The following is a 22,950-nucleotide window of genomic DNA, read 5'->3' as shown; positions in this document are numbered from 1 at the left end:
AATGCTGTAAATTTGTTTGTTAAATAACCTTACAATTTTTTCTTTATAAATTTAAAAGTTTGAAATTATCACAGATCACATTCAATATTTTTTTATTTCAATTATTGAGATTGAGAATATGAAGAATACAAGACTGTAGGTACATATAAATGTATGGAATTGAAACCTACCAAGCGTTCCCGTTACCTCTCTTTGGACTTGTATAAAATATGCTTGGTTGATAAACCACAAAAGCTATATCAACAAAATTTAACTTTTGACAATAGTATAGGTTTCATTTAGTACCATAAAAACTAAAAGAGCATATGTTGAATCACATGGTGAACATTGTTTGGTGATGCATCACAAGCCTAAAAAGAAAAATGAAACAATGCATCATATTCATTCCATAGCGGCCTAAGTAAGTAAAATAAATTTATTTGGAATTAATTTGCAATGAAATTTTTCTACAAATAAAATATATTCAAGAGCCGTCAAAATTCTCAAATCATTCCTTAAGATTTTGCCAAATCAAAGAGGCATTAGATGTTTCTCTGTGCAAATTGTATTTAGAATCCAAGAAAGTAGATAGCATTGTGTCAGGTGTCAAGACATTAGCTCCAGTCACGTGTGACCCTAAGCTCGATTCCTAAGACAACAAGTCGATACTTACTTGGAGAGCTTTTGGCACACTTAGCCTAAACAAGCAGAAGAAAAAGATGGGAAATGTGGAAGTGTTTATTATTCTCAAAAGCTAGTTTGTGTATACAAATGAGGGAGGGGAGGCTTTACTTATATAGGGAAACCCTTTTTGATTCGATGTTACAAATTATTACAATGGACGTTCTAGATTACATTTTAAAATCTTCACACCTAACATTATTAAATGATATACATGAGTGGATGATTCTAGAGTTTTTGTAATCTTCTATATGGTTCTACAAAGATTTGGTCCCTTCTTCGGACTTCTAGAGTCTTTTAAGATATTTCGACAACCTCGTGGCTCAAATTTCTCGTGTTTGCTCCGTTCTCGACTTGATAAGGCCTTACTCACCCACAGACCATGATAAATGCTCCTTCCCACTATGAGTAAAGCATAAGATCATACGATTATCTTTCCCCACTAGGGTTTGTTGCCATCAACAAAACCCAATTTATTTCTAATTAGCAAAGCAATCCTCATCAATCTACTCCACACATTATAATTCTCAAAACCCAGCAACTGTTACGGAATAAGGAATGTACTTGGCATATTAAAAAGGTGTAGATACAGTGAATGGTTGAAACTAACAGCCACCATTGAAGAGCCTTTGGTGATTTTTTGGTTCACTCAATATTGTCAACAAGAAATAAGAAATTACAATAAAATCTAGGAAATTGAACAAACAACAATATGTTTTCAAGTCTTATCCAAGCTCCAATACCATGTCAAACACATCAATGATGGAAGAAAACAATGAAAAACAAGGAGAAAATTATTATAATTATCACTAATAATTTACTACTTATTAACTATTCAGCTAATTAACCACTTTAGCTAACTCACCATCATAACTACTACATTACTTGATTGACCACTCAACATCAATTTAGATTCTTTTAACATAAAATTTTTACCAAGTAATGAAAAAAATTGAAGCCCCATTTCTAGAATATATTTTATAATAATTTAATATTTTTATTTTTGGTAAATCTTATAAAAAATAATAAATCCTTTTCTTATCAAAATGTATAAAAATATAATAATAATACAGGTAATTTGTTATAATATATCCAAATTTAATAAATCCTTTATATAAAAAAATATTTAATATATAAATTTAGCGTTCATCAAACTATTATATAAATTTACCAAAATGAAAAAAATTAATAGTGAAATTAAATACCGACTTACTATAAAAATAAGTAGCAGCCTAGGGGTAAATGCAAGGGGCCAATCAACAACCGTTACCTTTAGATAAAGCCTTGACCATGATCCATATGAAAATTGCCGGTTCTGAAGCAAGCACCGAAAAGAAAAGGTAACGTTCATTTCAATGGCTGCTCTTGCTTCTTCTTCGTCCTCCTCTCTCCTCTTCTCATCTCCACCTACCAAGTTCCCTTCACCTTCTCTATGTCCTCCTCTACGCTTGTCTCTTCCCACTTCTTTTCTCTCTTCTTCTCTTTCACTTTCTCCTTCCTTCCATGCCTACCCCACCAGCTCTAGACGATACTCTGCTTCTTCTTTCACTATCAGGGCCTCTGCTGCAGAGAAGAAGAAGGTCCTTATAGTTAATACAAACAGTGGCGGCCATGCAGTTATCGGTTTCTACTTTGCGAAAGAGCTTCTGGGTTCTGGCCATGAGGTTACCATCTTCACTGTTGGAGAAGAGGGCTCTGATAAAATGAAGAAGCCCCCCTTCAACAGATTCTCTGTAAGATCAAATAGCAACCGCCCCCAGGCCTTGCTTTCTGGTTTTTGTAATCACTGTTTTAATATGGAATTTGAGAAATGTTTATAGGAAATTACGAGTGCTGGAGGGAAGACGGTGTGGGGAGACCCTGCAGATGTTGGCAAGGTTGTTGCAGGGGCAACCTTTGATGTGGTGTTGGATAACAATGGCAAGGACTTGGACACTGTCAGGTTTGTTACCATTAATTCCAAACAAACTCATCCTTCAATTTATGCCACCTTCATGCGCACATGTGTCCGTGTATATACCAGTTACCATACTAATTGATTAAAATTGGAAACATCAAAGAAGAGTAACAATCATTAGGCTAAAGAAAAGGAAAAGTAAGAGATTGCATACCTGTATGTAATGTAAAGCGTTTCATTTTATGGCCAAAAAGAAAAAAGGCAGATCATTCTAATTCCAGTCTTCTCAACATAGGCCGGTGGTAGATTGGGCAAAGAGCTCTGGAGTGAAGCAATTCTTGTTCATCAGTAGTGCAGGAATCTATAAGCCAACCGACGAGCCTCCTCATGTTGAAGGGGTATATGACAATATGTCATTATGTATATATAGTGCCCCAAGCATGAATAATTTTACTGGGTGCATAGCTTAAGCAAAATCTTGGCTATTGCAGGATGTTGTTAAAGCTGATGCTGGCCATGTTGGAGTCGAGAAATATGTTGCAGAAGTTTTCAGTAGTTGGGCTGTATTCCGGCCACAATACATGATTGGATCCGGTAACAACAAAGACTGCGAGGAGTGGTTCTTTGATCGTAAGTGAAGCAATATTTTGGACTTTGTTATCCATAGAACTTCACCATCAGATAATGACATGGATGACATTTCTTACAATATATATAGGAATTGTTAGAAAGAGACCGGTGCCAATCCCAGGCTCAGGGATGCAACTTACAAACATCGCCCACGTTAGGGACTTGTCCTCTATGCTTACCCTAGCTGTTGAGAAGCCAGAAGCTGCATGTTGTAATATCTTCAATTGTGTGAGTGACCGGGCAGTGACTCTGGATGGAATGGCCAAATTGTGTGCTGCAGCTGCTGGCTTACCAGTTGAAATTGTTCATTATGATCCAAAAGCTATTGGAATCGATGCAAAGAAAGCTTTTCCTTTCCGTAATATGGTAATAATCATTATGACATCTTCGTCTTGAATCCACCGATTAGACAAATGCAAAGCTGATGTGAACTGTAGTATATAATCACCATTATCCTTCCTATGTGCAGCACTTTTACGCCGAACCAAGGGCTGCAAAGGACATACTGGGGTGGAAGAGCACCACAAATCTGCCAGAAGACTTGAAGGAGCGATTCGAGGAGTATGTAAAGATAGGGCGTGACAAGAAGCCTATGCAGTTTGAGATGGATGATAAGATACTAGGGTCCCTTAAAGTTCCAGTAGCTGTTTGATCGACCACTATCAAGTGTCATTTTAAACTCAGACCCACTCCATTCTGCAATACTTTATGAGGATGCATTTTTGTTTTCCTTCCCCTTCAAGTCATTTCTGTGTTACATAATTCATTTCCTTTGATAATAAAGAGTTTTTATCTTTCCAAAATGCATTTCAAGACGGAACAAGCGTAGGATCATTTACCCTACGCAAGGCATGCATTTATTAATATAAAGAATCAGAAGAATAATTGAATAAAACCTACTACCATAATACAGTTACGTAATTGATAATCCAAGCAACTTGTCATCCCAAAGAAGTATTGGGTGGACGTACTTTGACGTCAGGATAAGGTCTCAATTGCAAAGCTGCAAAAGTGGCAAGCCCACAACAGAAAAAGGTAATTACAAACATAATTAAACAAGATGACAACACGAGCAAGATGGCATTAGGCAGGATGTCGTTCTGAATTATGCATTTGAAGGGGGGGGGGGGGGATTGCATGCTAAACCATTGAACAATGATATGATCTGGAACATATGACTGCTGAATCCCAGTTCATTGCAGCTATAACTAAAGGAATGATAATAGGCTGTCCAAGAAGTACATAGCTCAGTAAAAAGTTCAAACTAAATTCAGCACCCTGCTAAATAATGCTACAACAATTCAGGATGTTTCAATTGACTGAGGAATTAAGCTTCACAAACCTGAACTACAATTGGATCTACCACACTAATGGTGCACAGCTATGGTACCTTATAATAAATCAGAATAGAAAATAGACAGGCTTTTCAGATGCCGCAAAAGCAGCTGGCATGCATAGCAGATGACTACTCTCCTTGCTCGATCTTGAGATCCTTAAGCTTGGACTCCAATTCATTCCCTTCTTCTGCATTCTCCTCGTCTTCGTCTTCATCCTCATAATCTTCTCCTTCTGGATCATTGTCCTCCAAAGAACCAAGCATGTCAGGGGAACTTTTAAACAATTCTTTAATCTCATCTATCCCTTCATCAGATATGAAATTTCCATTGATATTCAGCAACTTAAATCCAGGTATTTTCACAACCACTTGGGCCAAAAGCCTTGCCCCAGCTCTCCTAATAGCATTTGTGCTCATATCAATTTCATTCAACTGACCATGACCCTCCCCTAATGACTTACCAATCAAAATAGCACCTTCATCCTTAAGTTCATTCTCAGCCAAGTTTAATTTTGAGAGGAATTGTTTTGATGCAATGCAGGCTGCTAAAGAAGCTGCACCTTTGGCTGTAATGTCATTTCCAGCCATGTCCAGAACTTCAAGTGAAGGTGCAGACTCTTTCAGAGCATTGGCAAGTGCTTCCGCCCCATCATCCTCTAGGTTCAAGTAACTGAGGTAAACCTCAGTAAGACCTGCAAACAGAGAGAGAGCTTTGCTCAAAGCAACTCCAGCTCCCACACCAAACATGTTGTCACGCAGATCAAGCTTCTTTAAGCGGGTACATGTCTTCAGTGCTTCAGCTAGAGCCACACCACCATCAGTGCCAACTCTTGTAGATGAACACCGGAAATCCTCCAATGCAGGAGAACATTTCACAATATCAGAGATAGCAATTGCACCTTCATCCCCTGTCATGTTATTGTGAAAATGAAGAACTTTCAGCTTTTTGGTAGAAGGAATTAGCTCAGAAACTGCTTGTGCAGCTTCTTCTGAAATACCATCATTAATCAAATAAAGCTCCTCCAAATTATTCTGCGACTTCAGGAGAGCCCCAAATGCCCGAACACCCTTTTCACCCAAGGCATTGTTTGAAAGGTTCAGGTACCTTAACTGACAACCTTCCAGGACAGAAGAAAAAAGATTAATGACTTCAAGTGCTTCAGACTCTGGCCTTCCAGCAATAAAATCTGAAAGGTCTACCTCAGTTAATTGTTGCTTAACGGATGACAAGAGGGGTGCAGCAACATTTGCTGCATCCAAGCCAAAACTTCGGTTGCTAAAACATATCTTAGTATATGAATTTCCTGGCTCTCTAAGTGGCTTCAGAATCTCCTCAGCCTCCTCTGCATCTATAAATGCCCTGCGACCTCCAGATATATCAAAGACAGTTTCATGAATACTGGTTTTATCAGCTATCTCTTCATCCTTTACAGTAGGGCCTCTTTTAATAGCTTCCAGCATCAGTCTACTGGATTCTTTGGCATATACTTGCACTGCAGAACTACCATCACCATCAGGCTCCTTCTTGTAGTGTTGATCTGCAGCAGCAAAAGCTAACTCTTCTATTTTCTTAGCATCCTCCTCAGCCTCTTCATTACTTAATAGGCCATACTTTCTAGAGAAAATGGATGGGGTTGTAAGATTCTTCGTCATCCGCTCTACAAGCATCAGCCTTGTACCATGACTAGGTGGCCACAATTTCACTGACAGCGAGCGTTGTTGAAATGCTTGCGTTCCAGATTCCATATCTAATTGACCTAGGACCACCAGATATTGCAAATACATAATAAAGATGAGATGACAAAATATAGAACCCATAAATGTAACAAAAACCAAAGCAATCAACAAAGCTGAAGTTCTTGTTAAATTAAGTAATTATACAACATAGTAAGAACATGAGTGGAACACCTAAAAATGGCATAGAACAAATAAAAATTGAAGAAACCAAAATGTCAGCAATTTTGTAACACTAAAAAGGAAACTTAATTTCCAAATCCACCCCGTATGAACAGCATATAGGTTCTGGCTACGAAATTCTTATCATGATAGATCCATTAGCCAATTCCTTCACAAGCAGTTTATGCAACTTTAGCAAGAAATAACCAAAAGCAGTCTTATTTTATTCTAACTGAACCAGAATGACTTCATTTACATGTTATTCTTACAGCAGAACCAATTACCAAAATGACATTAGCAATACTGACGGTGATAGCATGCGGCCATCAAAGGATTAGAAAAATGTAAGCATTATCAATGATAGCTGAGTAGCAAATCCTAGATTCTACAAACCAGAGTTTTGATGGAAAGAGCAAAAGTGAAACAGTAAAGGCAATGATAATTATGGAGGATTGTAGATAAATTTACATTCCTTGGGGGAGGGGGCATACAAAATTGAAACTAACCGATAAGAGTAGATCCAGATTCATTGTATCTTTGGTCCATGAACATCATATGTAGCAACATCTTACAAACAAGTTAAAACTTCCGCATTTGCAAACAGATCACCCAATCAAGAATAGAGAGTGTAGGTTCTTGTGCAAATATGCCCTTCTCCCCTAATTCTAAAGTTATTGAGCAAAATATATTGCACACGTAATCAAAAGCCATCTCTCTTCTCCGAAAAGAAGAGTCATCTCAAGCCTATTTCACATTGATTTAGTATTAATCCTTCATTACCAATCATTATGTTGTCAAGAAATCATATAGAGATGACATAAAACATCATGTGAAAAAAGATAAACTTACAGTTAATTTATCCAATCAAACGTTGGGCTTTAAGAGTCCACGTCAACTTAACAAACAAACAAAGAGAAACCTTGTTAATCTTGCACCACCCGAAAATCAAAACCCTAAAAATGTGAACTCACAAAATTACTGAATGCATAATATGTAAGTGAAAATAAATAAATACATTTAAATAAGAGTTCAATTTCTTACGCCTAATACTAACTGGTTAGCAAAAAGGACAAAAAATCGATAACTTTGTTAACCTTGCACCACCCGATTCAACGAGAACCTGAAAAAAAAAACCCAATAGTTTATCCACTTAAATTTCTTGCTCGCGACTATATAAAACCAACTAAACAAGTAGTATAAACAAGAAGCAGGTAAGAAATGAAAGAAACCCTAGAGTGTTTGTTTTTCTCGAGAAAGAAAGAAGGAAGGAAAAACGAAACCCTAGGCTAGGAAGAGAAAAAAAGAAGGATGGGTTAATTAAATTAAACACCTTTATCTCCGCTTTCTTTCAGAGTATCATGGTTTTGAGGATTGGGATTTTAGAAAAGAAGGAAAGAGGGAGAAGCCTTTTTAAATGGTGAAGAGTGGTGCAAGCGAGAGTAATGATGGAAATGGGGGGGATAAAGAAAAACCCAAAAAATGAATGCGTGCCCTTCGAGCGAATTGGAGGGAAATTAAATGACGGCTTTTTTACTTCAAAAAGAGATGCGTAGGTTTTCCGCTTCCATTTTAATGTCAATTTACTAGTTAGCCCCTACTCTCTTCTGTTTTTAACAGTTCAGTTCCATTATTATATTTGGGCTTCAATCTAATTCAAAACCATTGGGTCTATGTTTACCAAGAAATTGGGTTAGCCATGAATTTAAAATTGACTTCTAGGCCCTCTTTTGCAAATAAAAAAAATTACTTTTAATTAATTTATAAATTTAGAAAGAAATTTTTATTTTCTAATTAAATGAATTGGATCTAAATGGTAAATCGATTTGTGAGTAAATATACGTGTCAAACTTTTTATATGCATCATTGAAATCAACAAAAAAAATGTTTTGTTGAATTAGATATGTATCTTTTTATATAATATCAAGTAGTGAATCGGGGTTATCGTTTGAACTCAGATTAAATAAGTGATTAATAAGATTTATACAAATCAAAATAATTATAATTTGAATTAGGATGGTATTTAAATAAAATAAAATATTAATTCCAATAAAATATTAATTTCTCTATCTTTTTCTATTTATTAGAGTTCACATTATAACATAAATAAATGTTAAAAAAAAAGGCACAACAAACAAAATTTTGGCATTACCTAATTTTTGGACCCAAGATAGAGTAGTAGAGTAATGATCATCAATTACTGATGGCACCTAAGCTTTATAAAGTTTATTTAAATACAAGGAAAACAGTACCCAAATGAATTAACTGGAGAATTAATAAATTTTGATATTTTATGTTTAAAATTTTATAATCTTATCAATTGAGTTAAAGCTCGATTGATATGGACGATAAAATCAATACAGGATGACATGAGTTTGAGTAAACTAAAGTGCATTATTCTCTTATTTATGATTTAAGGAAGGGTTATAGATAGTTCTAGACATTTTATCAAAAAATAGGATTCAAACTTATAATAAGATTATTCAAAAAAATTCATAATATTCATATATCTATACCACCTTAGCATTATTTTTATATTATATTTTAATTTTTATGAAAAATATTATAAATTATTTTTATCAAATATTAACTATTTTTATATTGTATTAGATGGATAATTTTTTTTTTAAATACAGTTTCTGTTACTATCTTGTCATTAGCAGCACCTAACTAACATTGACCTGACAAGACAGAGTAACCACCCAACATGGTTGTTTACTTGCTTTTAGCCTTTAGGCTCCCAAGATCTATTTTATCCTTGTTGTGTAAAAATTATAAGAGTATTAATTTAAAATATTCAAACTCATGGACTTGATAAAAGGATTTATTTTTATGAAAAATATTTATATCTTCTATTTTTTATACTTAATATATTTCAATTATAAATAATAAAATTTTAATTAGTTATAAAAATATTTTAATTATTATAAACTGTATTACATTCTAATATAAGACTTTATACATTTTGCAATTAATATATAAGTTTTTTTCGAGTTACACTTATAATTACAATTACAATTATAGAGAATTCATCTAAATAATCATAATTAAAATTAATCATTATAAAATACGATCAATCCTATAACTAGAATAAATCTACATAAAGTCCGCATTAATGGAACATAAATTAGAATAAATAGTTTATATAGAGTTAAAGTTCGTTTGGCCTTAACCTTACCATTAAGTTGAGGTTTCATTTAAGGTAAATTTAAAAGAAAATATTATCAATCATAATTATATTTTTTCATTTTGTAATATTTTTTATGTAAATGGATATTATATATTTAAATATTTTATTGTTCTGATTTTTTATTTATTGAAATTTATATATATTTCAATTCCAATAAACATGAGCATCATAAGTCAAGTTCTAAATAGATAAATGTGCCACATGCCACATTCTATTGATGTCATATATTAGTTAGTTTTCTAACATGGTTACAAAAAATTGGATTGTGCCAGGTAACGAAATGGTTGTCTAACACAAATGTGGGACAATAAAATTAGATGTTAAATTGAGACAACGAATATAGTTCGAGAGCCAAACTGAGCGTTAAATATTCTTGAAACCATAGGGTAAGTATGTTTCACACTAAGCCTACAAAGGGAAATGCATTTTACATTAAGGCAGCGTTTAGTATAATAAAAAGTGATCACTTTCCTAGAAACTTAATTAATTGAAAAGTGATTCCAATATTTATTATATTATAATTTAATTACTTAGAATTTAATATTCTCGTGAACATAGAAATGTGATTCTTATGGTAAAATATGGGAAAGATACATTTTATGTAGAAGAAAAGTTGTAAAAAATATTAAGACAAAATTAACCCTATTTTATTTTGTTTTAGGGCATTAACTTGTTAAATGGTATTGTGAAATATTATTGTAATTTAAATATTTTTAATAATAAATTGTATTGTGAAATATTAAATATATAAATAAGAATACATTTTGAAAATTATCATTATACTTTCAGCGAGTGTTTAGTGAACCAAATGATATAATATAAGTTTATTAGGATTTTAATTAATACATTCTAATGTAAACAAACATTTAAAAAGAAATCACATTTCTAATAATCACATTCCTTGAAATCATAATACGATAAAGCACCAAGCACTGTCTAAAAATTATATGGTATTTTTTGGATATGATCAAGGTACAATTTATAAAAACTAAATCATTTCTAGTTTCATTAATTTATAATTTAAATATATAAATTTCATTCAAAAACTATTTTAAGGTAAATAGTGTTTATATTATCCTCACTTATTAAAATATTATTTAATCTTATATTCTTCTAAATCCCTATATTAAATCCGACACATTATTCTAAAATAAACGTTAAAATAATTAAACTTAAATTCTAAATGATAATTTTGTTTTCTCTTTCATATAAATAAAGTTAAGAAATGCATAAAGTATTATGAGATGGGTGGCATAACATGATCCTATATTAAAACCGACACATTGCCAGCTGTAAGTAACATGGGATTTGTTCTTAGAACATGAACATTCAACAGTACCTTTTTATGCGTAATTTACATCTATTTCATGCTCTCGTTATATTATTATTTCCTTAGGATGATGAGCTAATCATCCTTAATTTAGTTAAATAATAAAATATTTAATTATAAAATTCGGATTTAATCAGGACACACCTCTTATCTTTAATTTTTACTAACAACACGAAAAATACTGAATTTATTTCAATGAGGAATAAAAAATATTGAGAATATATTTTTTATTAATTTATTTATTTACTTTACCCAAAGTAAAAATTGATTATTTTTAACAATGTGTTTGAGTCAGGAACTTGGACTTGAAAGTCTAACAAAAATGATAACATTTAACAAACATCGATTGTGTTGGTGTGGTCCAATCAAACCCCTAAATCTCAATGCTAACACCACACCACGCACAAAATGAATTAATAATATTGAACTGTGTTTTACGGCTGGAGTTAATTAGTTGCTGGAGTTTGCTCCAAAAACAATCTGGAGTTTGCTCCAAAAACAATATTGGGAAATTAAAATTTAATTTTGTAAAATAAAAGCTTAAAGTATTTCTCATCATTTCTCATAAGCAATAATTATTACCTTATTTTATTTACATATTCCCCACAAAATATATTATCTATAAAAAAATCCCTTCACATTAATTGAATTTATAATTTTAGATTAATTTTTGGGTCTACTCTCTTAGCACATTTTTCTCTGTCTATTTTTACAGCACATTTTTTTCCATAGTTTTTGTTCGTTTTAATTACGAGATCTGAGGTGTTTCTTTAAGTGAGAAATATGAAGGAGGAATTGGCAAATCTTAACATCGTTGATGTGGAAGAAGAGCCATTACATGCCCACAGAAACGCAGATGTGGTCAAGGAAGATATAATTTATGCCTGGTGTGGCGAGTTTTAATAGACAGTGTGGTCCATTTTCCAGCAATGAGAAACACATTGGCAAATTTGTGGCATCCGTTGGGAGGGGTGTCTATTACAAATATTAGGGAAAAAGGAAGCTTGTTTCGTTTTTATTACATGATAGATATGAAGAGAGTACTTGAAGGTATGCCCTGGTTCTTCAATAGGCATCTCATCGTATTTCATCTATTAGAAAAGGGAGAAGACTCGTTACACGTCCCTTTAGTTTTTACCGAGTTCTAGGTTTAAGTTCACAATTTGCCAATGACAGTTTATGTCAAAGGGAATGGTGTGGCAATTTGGAAATTTCATCAATCAGTTCCTAAAATATGATGTTGCTTTAGTTACAAAGGGAGTTAAGAGATTTATGCTCATAAGAGTAAAGCTAGATGTTTGACTTCCTTTGAAAAGGAAGAAACAAATAGCCTTAAATCAAAATAGATTAACTTATGCCTTGTTTCAATATGAAAAAAAATCACATTAGTCTGTTTTCTGTGTGGAAAGTTAGGTCACTGTAAAGCCTTTTGTCTGGTTTGATTGACGTTAGGATCACAGGAGGTGGTGTTTGGATGGGACATATCCTTGAGAGCACCATCAAGGAGGGCGTTGTCGGTGGCAAGTAGGTGGCTACGGGACGATAGTAGGGATGTCAATATGATAGGGATAGATTTGGATTGGGAAAAAAGATGAGAGGAGTTTTAGGGACATCCAAACTCATCATCTTTATCTGGTGAGGGGAAGGAAAACAATAGATTATTTAGCTTCCTCAACAAAAATTGATATTCAGTTAAACAAGGACTATCGTAACTTATCGAATCATCAACCAGACTTGGATGGGCAAACAGAGCTGAGCTTGGACATGGAGGATAACCTTATTGAGGTCATTGACGGCAAGAAAAGACCACGCATATATCATATGATTCCAACTATTTCAAGCAATAATGATTCAATGGAATCAGAGTATTTAATGAAATATCAACGGCTGCTATTAAGTAGGTCAGTTGGTCGTAATGAAAATATTAAGTTGGAATGTCCGTGGCCTGGGGCAGCCATGGGTAGTTAAGTGTCTCAAGAACAAATTGAAACAAATTCAGCCTTAATTGTTGTTTCTCGTAAAAACAAAGATTAGTGCAAAACGAATGAAACAAGTACGAATGAAATATGGATTTGTGAATGACATCAATGTGGAAGCTTTTGGCTCAATAGAGGGTTTATCACTGGGTTGGACGAACGACTGTAATGTTAATTTAAGGAGTTTTTCTTTATCACATGTTGATATTGAACTAAACTAAGGGGAAGAGACGGTATCATGGAGGCTCACGGGATTTTTTGGATCACCATTGGAAAGTCGAGGGGTAGAATCATGGAACCTATTACAACATTTTAGTAGAAATAATACATTGTCATGGTTAGCAATAGGAGATTTTAATGAAGTAATGTATTCATTTGAGAAAAGAGGAAGGTGCCTTCGAGAAGGGAGACAAATGCTAGCTTTTTGAGGAGTTTTGGAGGAATGTGATCTTAGTGACTTAAGGTTCTCAAGACAATGGTTTACATGAGAGAGAGGTAGGCTACCGATAAATAATATATGAGAATGACTAGATCGAGGGGTGGCCAATTCGAATTGGTGGGATCTATTGTCGAGCTACATGGTTAAACATCTCCCTCATGTTTTTTCTAATCAATGTCTGATATTGATTGATATGATTGGAAGTAATAGAGGTTAGATGTTAGGGAAACAATATCAATTTCATTTTAATGCGAACTGGGTACTTGAAGAAACAAGTGAGCATCAAATAAAGAGTTTTTGGGAGTCAAATAACACGGATGTTCTTACAAAACCACATAAACTAGGATCCAAGCTAAGTCAATGGATGAAAGCAAATCAAATAGATAGGGATCGCATAAAGTTAACACTAAATGTGTGATTAAGTGAGTTGAATTCGACAGATCCTAATGAGGACATTTTAGTTGAACTAACAGAGGTTAAATTGGCTCTAAATATGAAAGCAAATAAGATGAGATATTTTAGGAGCAACGAGCAAGAGCAAATTGGCTCTAATTTGGAGACTAAAATATATTTTTTTTCATAATTTTGCATCTTATCACAAGAAAAGGAACACCATTAGGGGGTTGCAGGATAAGAATGAGGTTGGGTAACTAGAGAAAAGGAAATGGTTGGAATTGTAACAAATTATCTTAAAGATTTGTTTACACCGACATTTGTGAAAGACTGTGAAATGTTTTATCTGGGATTCAACATTGCATTTTTGGAAACTTTAATGAAGAACTGATAACTGAGGAAATTGTGGAAGCAGTTAAGAGCATGGCTCCTCTAAAAGCATCAGGTAAGGATAACTTTCCAACATTATTTTTTCAAAAATGTTAGCATATCATAAGGAGAGATATATCTTAGTATTGCATGGATATGTTGAATGAAAGGAGAGAAATTAAAGCTATCAACCGAACAAATGTAGTACTAATAAAAAAATTAATACACCAATAAACACGACTCAATTTAGACCAATTAGTCTTTGCAATGTTATCTATAAGAATATTTCTAAAGTGGTGGTTAATAGATTTAGACAAATACTTAATTTGTGTATTGATGAAACTCAAGGAGTGTTTGTACCGGGAAGACAAATTACAAATAACATACTTATTACATATGCAATATTACACTCTTTCAAAAAAAAAAAGGGGAGGGAAGGTTATAATGAGTTAAACATGAGCAAGGCCTATGATAGAGTAGAATAGAGCTTCTTGAAAAGATGATGCTTCGATTAGGTTTCAACAATGAATGGATTTCTCTAGTGATGAATTGCGTAACTACAGTATCTTATTTGGTGGTGTTCAATAGAATTCAGGGCGAGGAGTTAGGCCTACACGAGGTTTGAGGCAAGGGGATCCATTAAGTCCATATTAATCATAATCTATGAGGAGGGCTTCTCTAGTCTACTGAATATGGTTAGGCGAAAAGGATTAATTCATGGGGCAAGAGTGGGGAGATGTAGTTTATCATTAACATATCTATTTTTTGCAGATGGTAGTATTTTGTTTGGTGAATCAAATATGGAGGGAGTCAATGTCATGAAAGAAGTAGTGTCAGAGTATGAAGGAGTCTCAAGACAATTGGTTAATTTCGATAAATCACTTATTTATTTTAGTGGGAATGTATCTTTGGAGGTGAAATAACAAGTTAGAAATGTACTCGGAGTGCAAATTTCAAGTAATTTGGAAGAGTATCTCAGATTACCAACAATGGTGGGGTAAAGAAAGAATGATGCATTTGTTAATATTAAGGAGAGGTTTATCAAAAGGATAGAAAATTGAAGTATACGTCAACTATCATTAGGTGGAAATGAAGTATTTATTAAGTCAAATTTACAGGCAATTCTAATTTATGCAATGCAATACTTTCTTTTGTCAAGATAGTTATGTCATGATTTAGAAAAAAATAATTGGCAGATTTTGGTGATGTAATGCTAAAATGAATAAAGGCATACAGTGGTGCTATTGGAGTTTAATGTGTAAATAAAAAATGCAAAAAGGGTTGGGATTTAGGGAGTTATCAAAGTTCAATGTAGCCTTTTTAGCGAAACAGGGCTAGAGATCAATTGTGAAATCCAACAGTTTGCTACCACAAGTTATGAAGGTAAAATATTTCTCAATGAGAGATTTTATGAATACAATTTTGGGTTCTTACCGCTCTTATACCTAGTGTAGCATATGGAGTGCCCAAAGACTAATCAAGCGAGGCATAAGTTGGAAAGTCGACAATGGAGCAGCAATTAATCTCTGGAATGATTCTTGGCTATTGGGACCTGGTCTAGAGAGATCGCAAGCTCATAACATCAACATAAATTACACAACTGTTTCAACTTTAGTAGATACAAACACCATTACCTGGAAATCTGATGTATTAAGGTCATTATTTAATGAAGAACAGGTGAAAAGGACATTGGCAATCCTTCTCTCTAATAGTGTACAAACTGATGAAGTGGTGTGGCGTGAAGAAAAATTACTTGTGACAGAGGACTTGGGTTTGTTAAGAGACGATTGTCCAACACGTTCTACAATACTAAAAGCCTTCTATACAAAGTTGTGGAATTTAAATATAATAACCAAAATCAGGATTGCAATGTGGAAAATAGCCAATTTATATCTTCCTACTTTAAAAATTTTACAAACAATAAGGCTTGCAGTAGAAAGCCTTTGTCTTGTTTGCCAACCTGAGGTGAGGAGGAATCAGTAGAGCACTTGTTTCGTGAATGCCTATTCACTCGAAAAATCTTACATAGGCTCAGTGTGGCATTCTCAACCACAAATGGGGAGCAAAATTGAAAATTTTGGTTAGTAAGGGAATTTGTAAACAATAGTCAACCTATGTGAAAAAAGTAGCAATCATCTATTAGACACTATGGCACAATCAAAACAAAATATATCATGAGGGTGGAAGGAAAAATATGCATGAATTATTAGCGTTTATGAATACTTATATTTTAAAAACGAAAAAATTAGAAGATATAGCAGTACCAATGCAAAACCCAAGAGCAACCAAATGAGAGCCGCCAGATGGCAAAAACATTAAAGGAAATTTTAACGCCTCATTTCATCAACAATCAAATAGATCGTTTCAGGGATCTTAATCAGAAATAGGGAAGGCCTTGTTGTAGTAGCGTGTAATCACCCGAATAAACATGTGTTAGACTCAATCATGGTAGAAGTATGAGCATGTTTCCAAGCCTTAATTTCTGCGGAAGAATTGGGTTTTAAGAAGATCTTGGTAGAAGGGGATGCCTTAACTGTTATTAAGAAAGTAAGGGTCATTGAGGAGGATAAATCAAACATCATCATTCTAGTGAAAGAATTAAAAGAAAGAATTCAAAGATTGACAACATAGAGTTTCAACATGTACCTCGGAAAGCAAATGAAGTAGCACATGACTTGGTAGAGGAGGGAAGGCGATACGACACCCCCATGTACTGGATCGAAAAAGCCCAGCGAGAGTGGAAGAAATAGCAAATCAAGATCGGTATGGACTACAAGAAGAGGATCGACAAATAAATTTTCTGAGACTAGAAGAACTACAACCATCTGGACTTCGATGAACTCAGACTGACATGGAGGGATCGAGCTACACACGGCATCACACCTACGATCGGAGGGAGAAAAAAGGATCTACTCGATTAATCACTGATGTACTGATCGAGAATGTGAAATGGTGAGGAAAATGGTTCGTTTCCTATAGTTTTTTTACTATTTATTTTGGTTTTTTGTTCGAAGCTTTGTTCTGGTTTATTTTAGGTTTCGTTTATCTCCATTTGATTTAATTCTTTTACATTCAATGTATCACCCATTTGACCAATCAGGTTGAGGTAGAAGAAAAGTTAGCTGGTGGGGTATGAGAACTGTATCTGACATCTCTTTTCAATAAAGAATCAGTTTATTGTTAAAAAATCTATTCTTTTTTTTTTTGTAAAACTTGAACGTAGTTAATATGTTTTCTTATATGTTTATTTATTTTATAATTTACTTTTGAGGTTATATTAGAATCTCAGTTTTATTATCCTATTGTTGTAAATAGAAATCCAAAATAAGGAGTACTGGGATTAATTCCAACATGTGATTTTTAAGAGATATTTTGATATTTATGAGTGTGGAGGTTCTTTATATTTTATGAGAATTATGATAAAATTTGAAATTCAATCATTGAGTAATGATGTTAACTTATGTGAACACCTATAAGTCTTTGAGATTTTTTTAAAATTTCACGCTTTCTTTTGTTAATCTACTCTAATCCTAAAAGTTACAAACATGATTTGTTTCAAATTTTAAAGGTCTTAAGGTATGTTTAAAAATCATAATGAACCCTTATAGTAAATGGTCTCTTTAAAATTAGAGAGATTCTAAAAAAAAAATTAAATAGACCTTTGCATTTATGAGTGCCAAAGTTTGTTTAAAAATCATTAGAACTCTAACCATAAATATCATAAATAGTCTATCCTACTTATTTATTTTTCACAAAAGCCCAAAAATCTCATATGTGTGTGCATATATATATATATATATATATATATATATTCTAGATTATCCTACGCAACTAAAAATCCTAAATTTAAGCTTTCGAAGTTTTTTAACGAGTGCATTTTTATTGAGATTGAAAGTGTGGAGTGTGCCTCGCATTTCAGACAAAACAAGGTTAGCTTCGAGACAAGGAAAAGCCAATGTCCTGACGACACGACATTGATGTCACGACGAAAAGATTCATCATGTCCCAACATCATGATGAAGGGTATCCCAACGAAGCAGAATGGCATGTCATGATGTGGCGATGTGTTCCCTACTCAATTGGGTTCTTCTCCCAGTTAAACTCTGTTATATTTTTCCAATCTAACTTTGATTCTTCTTGGGATGTTTTAGTTATATTTGTATACGAGATTTAACCTATAAATAGGCCTCTTAGCAACCCTAGATAAAAGGGAATAGAACAAAAAAAATTAAGAGAGAATTTGTGGGAATTTCGGGGAATCTTTATATTTTGGATTCAGGGTTTATTTCTCAATTTTATACTTTCATTTCGGTTTTTTCCATTTTAGTGAAGTTTTCTTTCTTCGTGGTTCTTTATCCTTTTCAGAGGGGTTTTTTCACGTAAATATTTGTGTCCAATTTTCTCAGTCTTTGTTCGAGATTGTTGTATAATTTGGGTTTGACCCAACAAACTGATATCAGAGCTTGGTTCAATTTTTACATTCAACCCGTTTAGAATTGGTAATGAGGTACAACATCGAGAAGTTCGATGAAATTACAAATTCTAGCTTGTGGCAAGTTTGGATAATGATAATTCGAGTTCAGAATAGCCTAAAAAAGGTCGTTACATGGTAAAAACCCACAAATTCGAATCAAATAGAGTGGTAAGAGCTTAATGAAAAGGCATTGTCAACAATTCAGTTGTGCCTCACTAACAATGTATTGCAAGATGTACTTACGGAGAAGACGACAACAACCTTGTGGAGGAAATTAAAAGTTCTTTTATATGACAGTCCCTTGCAAATCGCTTGTTATTGAAACATTAATTATATACATTTCGTATGGCAGAAGGTGAGTCTATTAGGGCTCACATCAACGAATTTTTCACTCTCCTCAATGACCTCAAGATTGTCGAGGCCCATATAGATGTGAAGATCAAGCTATGTTATTGTTTTGTTGTTTGTCCCATTCATACAAAACTTTCTGGGAAACCCTAATTTACAGTAGAGAGAGACTTTCGTTTGAGGACTTGAAGGGAAATCTTATAAGTATGGATAAACTCGATAATGAGATAGGTGTGAAGAACATGTCAGATGGACAAGATAATGATTCGGGTCAAAGAAGATCAAGGGCGAGATCTAAGTCAATAAATTAGAATGTTATGAACTTTATAATAAAATTAAGAGGTCACCAAACATGATGAGAAAGGGAAGCAGAAGGCCAATGTAGCCGATGCTAGTGTAGTCTAGTACAGAGGTGATGATTTGTTGTTGGTATCAACAGTCGAAAGGTTTAAGTTCACATCCAAGTGGATTTTAGATTCAGAGTGTTCCTTTCATGTGTGCCCCTATAAGGATTGGTTCTCCACATATAGTTCGATTGAATGGGGAGTTGTACTTATAGGAAATAACTCACCTTGAAAAATAACCGGCATTGGTACCACTTAGATTAGGATGTATGACGGGATAATCAGAACATTGTCAGATGTCAGACATGTGCCTGATTTAAAGAAGAATCTCGTCTCTTTGGGTATTCTCATCTCAAATGGGTTACAAGATTGTCATTGAACCAAATGACATAAAGGTATATTGTAGAGCCTTTGTTCTGATGAGAGGGCAGAAAGTCAACAACCTTTACATTCTGCAAAGTGCAAAGATGTTCGGTTTGACAGAAATAATGAAAGTAGAGGTAAGATCGTCTCCACGTCTCGATGAGGACTTTTCTAACGTCGTGATGATGTGACAAAATTCGTTCTTTTTGGATTTTGAATCAAACCAGCTGTGGCATTTATGTCTCGATAATATGAGTGAAAAATGTATATCGCGTTAAGCAAAAGAGGTATTCTCACAGGCACGAGAGTGGGAAAGTTAGATTTCTTTGAGCATTGTGTTTATAGGAAGTAGACTCGAGTCAGCTTCAATTCGGTAATGCACAGGACTAAAGGGACCCTTGACTATATTCATTCTGATTTATGGGGTCTAGCTCCAATCATCTCCAAAGAATGTGGTAGATATCTACTAACTTTTATAGATGACCAACTTAGAAAAGTTTAGGTATACTTTTTGAAGCACAGAAAAAAGTCTTCGAGATCTTTAAGTAGTGGAAGACCCTACTAGAGAAACAAATTGGGAAGTTTGTAAAGCGGTTCAAAATGGATAATGGACTCAAGTTCTGTTCAACTGAATTTAATAATTTCTGCAAACGAGAAGGAATTGAAAGACACTGCACAATTGTTGGTACCTTGCAACAAAATGGTGTCGCCAAACAGATGAACAAAATATTACTTGAGAAAGCCTGATATATAATTTCCAATACAGGTTTAGAAAAGGAGTTTTGGGCCGAAGTAGTTAATTTCACAAGCTACTTGGTGAATCTCCACATTGAGTTTTGGATGGAAAGTTTTCCGACTAGATTTGGTCAAGTAATGTAACACCCCTAACCCGAATCCGTCTCCAGAACAGGGTTATGGAGCATTACCGAAATTTACAAATTAATTTTCAGACATTTCATTTCATCTAACATTCATATTTGAAACCAACCAAAATCAAAATATTAATGAGCCAACGTTGGCTAAATTAACTTATACATGCCATTATAACTAGAATCAAATCATCCAAAATTACCGATAAAACCAATGGATAGTGTGATATATCTTCGACAAGTTTCCAGCCCAATCGAGCTTCCGATAATCTGTAGGGTAAATAAAAAAATAAATACGTAAGCAATGAATGCTTAGTAAGCTCGTGTAGTCTTTAATCATATTAGTTCTTTTAAAATATGAAATCTATACATATCAAGGATAATCCAATATTGATACCATAATATCTATGAAGCTATATTCATCAACTTACAAGGTGAATAAATCCATAGTATCACTTAAACATATTATCCCAAGCTTAGTAGGATTTTATATAACTTTAACTCTTGATAATTTCTTTATTTTCATTTGCATTTCTTTACTTTCCACGCTTGTTCCATATGCATGTCACACAAGTCATAAACATATCATTCAACCATGGTTACAAGCTAGTGCATTTACCCAAAGTCTTTTCCAAACTGATCACATGATAAGTCATTTCATAAGAAAATTGCTTAATTTAAACCTTAATATTTTTTCATGAGCAGTAGCATATTTTCACTTAAATACTTACCAATTCAATGCATCATATAAATAATTATATTACCATTCAAGACAACTCCCTATATTTTACCTTTCGAAGAACAACTTATGGATATGAGTACATCATTTTCAGAAGCCCGAAGGCTGAACTTAAGCTCATGAGAGCTAAACAGATAGTAAACACGAAAGTCCGTAACAAATGCTGAACCTCAGTTTACTTGGGTAATTTGCCGTCAATTCATCCTTTACATTTGTAATGCCATAACCCAGTTATGGTCTTATCCATCAATTCATCCTTTGGCACAGAACGATTGTACTTGGCACAGAACAATTGTACTCAATCCCGCGTTCAATCCAAACTAGGTATTAAATTTGGTAATATATTTCCAATAATAATTCAATTCCATGTTTTCTATTACCTTTATTATTTTCCATATTTATCCCGTTGAATTTCTCGAAAATTCGATGGATTTTCAAAGGTACACTTTTAGTGTACAAATCCAGGTCTGCCAATTCATATTCATGTGCGCACATTTTCATTTCAGAGAGCACACTCCCGCGAACCTCATCCTTACAGCGGAATTACCAGTCCAGGCTAAATCCCCTGGGATACAAACTCATAGAGTATTGTCAGGATTACCAGTCCAGGCTAAATCCCCACAATGACAATTACTCTAATGAGCTTGGATCTGAATTACCAGTCCAGGTTAAATTCAAACCCTAATTCGGATTACCCATCCAGGCTAAATCCATTTTCCACATATTCTTCGAAAGGGCAATATCAGGATAGGATCACCAGTCTGGGCTAGATTTTTTTTACCGTCAATTCCTTTTCAAAGATCTATCGAATTTTCCTTTTATTTAACCGGGATTTATTTTTTCTTTTCATCAAGAATATCAATACTTCATCAATTATCATACAATAAACATCCAAATAATATTCACATCAAGAAAAATATATTTCAAGCATTTAAGAATATAATTCAAGTTACACGAACTTACCGGGCTAAATTGCAGAAATACCAAAATTTAGGGACATTTTAGAAATTTTCCATTTTTCTCGCATTTCCACCCAATCTTGATCTAATTTAATATTTCATTCAATTTATTAATTTAAATAATAAAACAATTCATTTCATGCAATTTGGTCATTTTTCATTTTTACAAAATTACCCTTAAAATTTTACTTTTATTCAATTTAGTCCCTGAACCTAAAACATGTAAATTAGCTATTTTAAAATAAACTCATATTGGCTGAATATTCACCTATATTTTCCTCCTCCTCCACTCCATTCCACATCCTTTATATATACATAATACCATTATTTACTTGTTTACTCATAACAAGTTGTTCACTTGAGTCATAGTCACTAAATTAATTATATCTTAAGCTACAGAACTCAATTGAAATCTGAAAATTTTATCTGAAACTAGACTCACATATATTCTTACTATAAAATTTTAGAATTTTGGTTTATCCAATAAGTACAGTTTATTCTTTAAATTTTCCCCTATTTCATTATTTGACAGTTCCGTCCCCTCTTCACTAAAAATAAATTATCTCTTTGTACAGAATTTGGATGATGTTTCTGTTTGCTTATATTGAAAATAGACTCATTCAAGATTTTAAAAATATAAATTTAAGCCTCTAATTATTTTTATTCAATTTTTGATGATTTTCCAAAGTCAGAAAAGGGGAACCTGAATTCATTCTGACCTTGTCTCACAAAATTTATTAT

General features: G+C 33.5%; 2 protein-coding genes across 8 annotated transcripts; one reads left to right on the top strand and one right to left on the bottom strand.

Moving 5' to 3' along the window:
* Positions 1–1,924: 1,924 nt before the first annotated feature.
* On the top strand, positions 1,925–3,990 carry LOC105790727 (chloroplast stem-loop binding protein of 41 kDa a, chloroplastic). Its single transcript, XM_012618471.2, has 6 exons — positions 1,925–2,393; positions 2,481–2,602; positions 2,853–2,955; positions 3,049–3,187; positions 3,276–3,553; positions 3,657–3,990. The coding sequence occupies exons 1-6, from the start codon at positions 2,016–2,018 to the stop codon at positions 3,837–3,839; spliced, it is 1,203 nt and encodes a 400-aa protein (XP_012473925.1). The 5' UTR covers positions 1,925–2,015; the 3' UTR covers positions 3,840–3,990.
* Positions 3,991–4,348: 358 nt separating this feature from the next.
* On the bottom strand, positions 4,349–7,923 carry LOC105790724 (RAN GTPase-activating protein 1). 7 transcript variants are annotated; one of them, XM_052635289.1, is made up of 4 exons: positions 7,750–7,923; positions 7,461–7,539; positions 7,269–7,372; positions 4,349–6,280 (listed from the first exon to the last, which is right to left on the bottom strand). In XM_052635289.1, exon 4 carries the CDS (start codon positions 6,267–6,269, stop codon positions 4,653–4,655), a length of 1,617 nt encoding a protein of 538 aa, XP_052491249.1. In that variant the 5' UTR covers positions 6,270–6,280; positions 7,269–7,372; positions 7,461–7,539; positions 7,750–7,923; the 3' UTR covers positions 4,349–4,652. The 7 variants fall into 7 exon arrangements, with proteins under 7 accessions (XP_052491249.1, XP_052491250.1, XP_052491251.1 ...); XM_052635290.1 differs by having other exon boundaries at positions 7,269–7,314; XM_052635291.1 differs by having other exon boundaries at positions 7,474–7,539.
* Positions 7,924–22,950: the final 15,027 nt, after the last annotated feature.

The sequence above is a fragment of the Gossypium raimondii genome, chromosome 8, assembly GCF_025698545.1.
Source record: "Gossypium raimondii isolate GPD5lz chromosome 8, ASM2569854v1, whole genome shotgun sequence".
Taxonomy (NCBI): Eukaryota; Viridiplantae; Streptophyta; class Magnoliopsida; order Malvales; family Malvaceae; genus Gossypium; species Gossypium raimondii.
The sequence above is the reverse complement of the archived record's forward strand: the minus strand, read 5'-3'. Positions and strand labels throughout refer to the sequence as shown.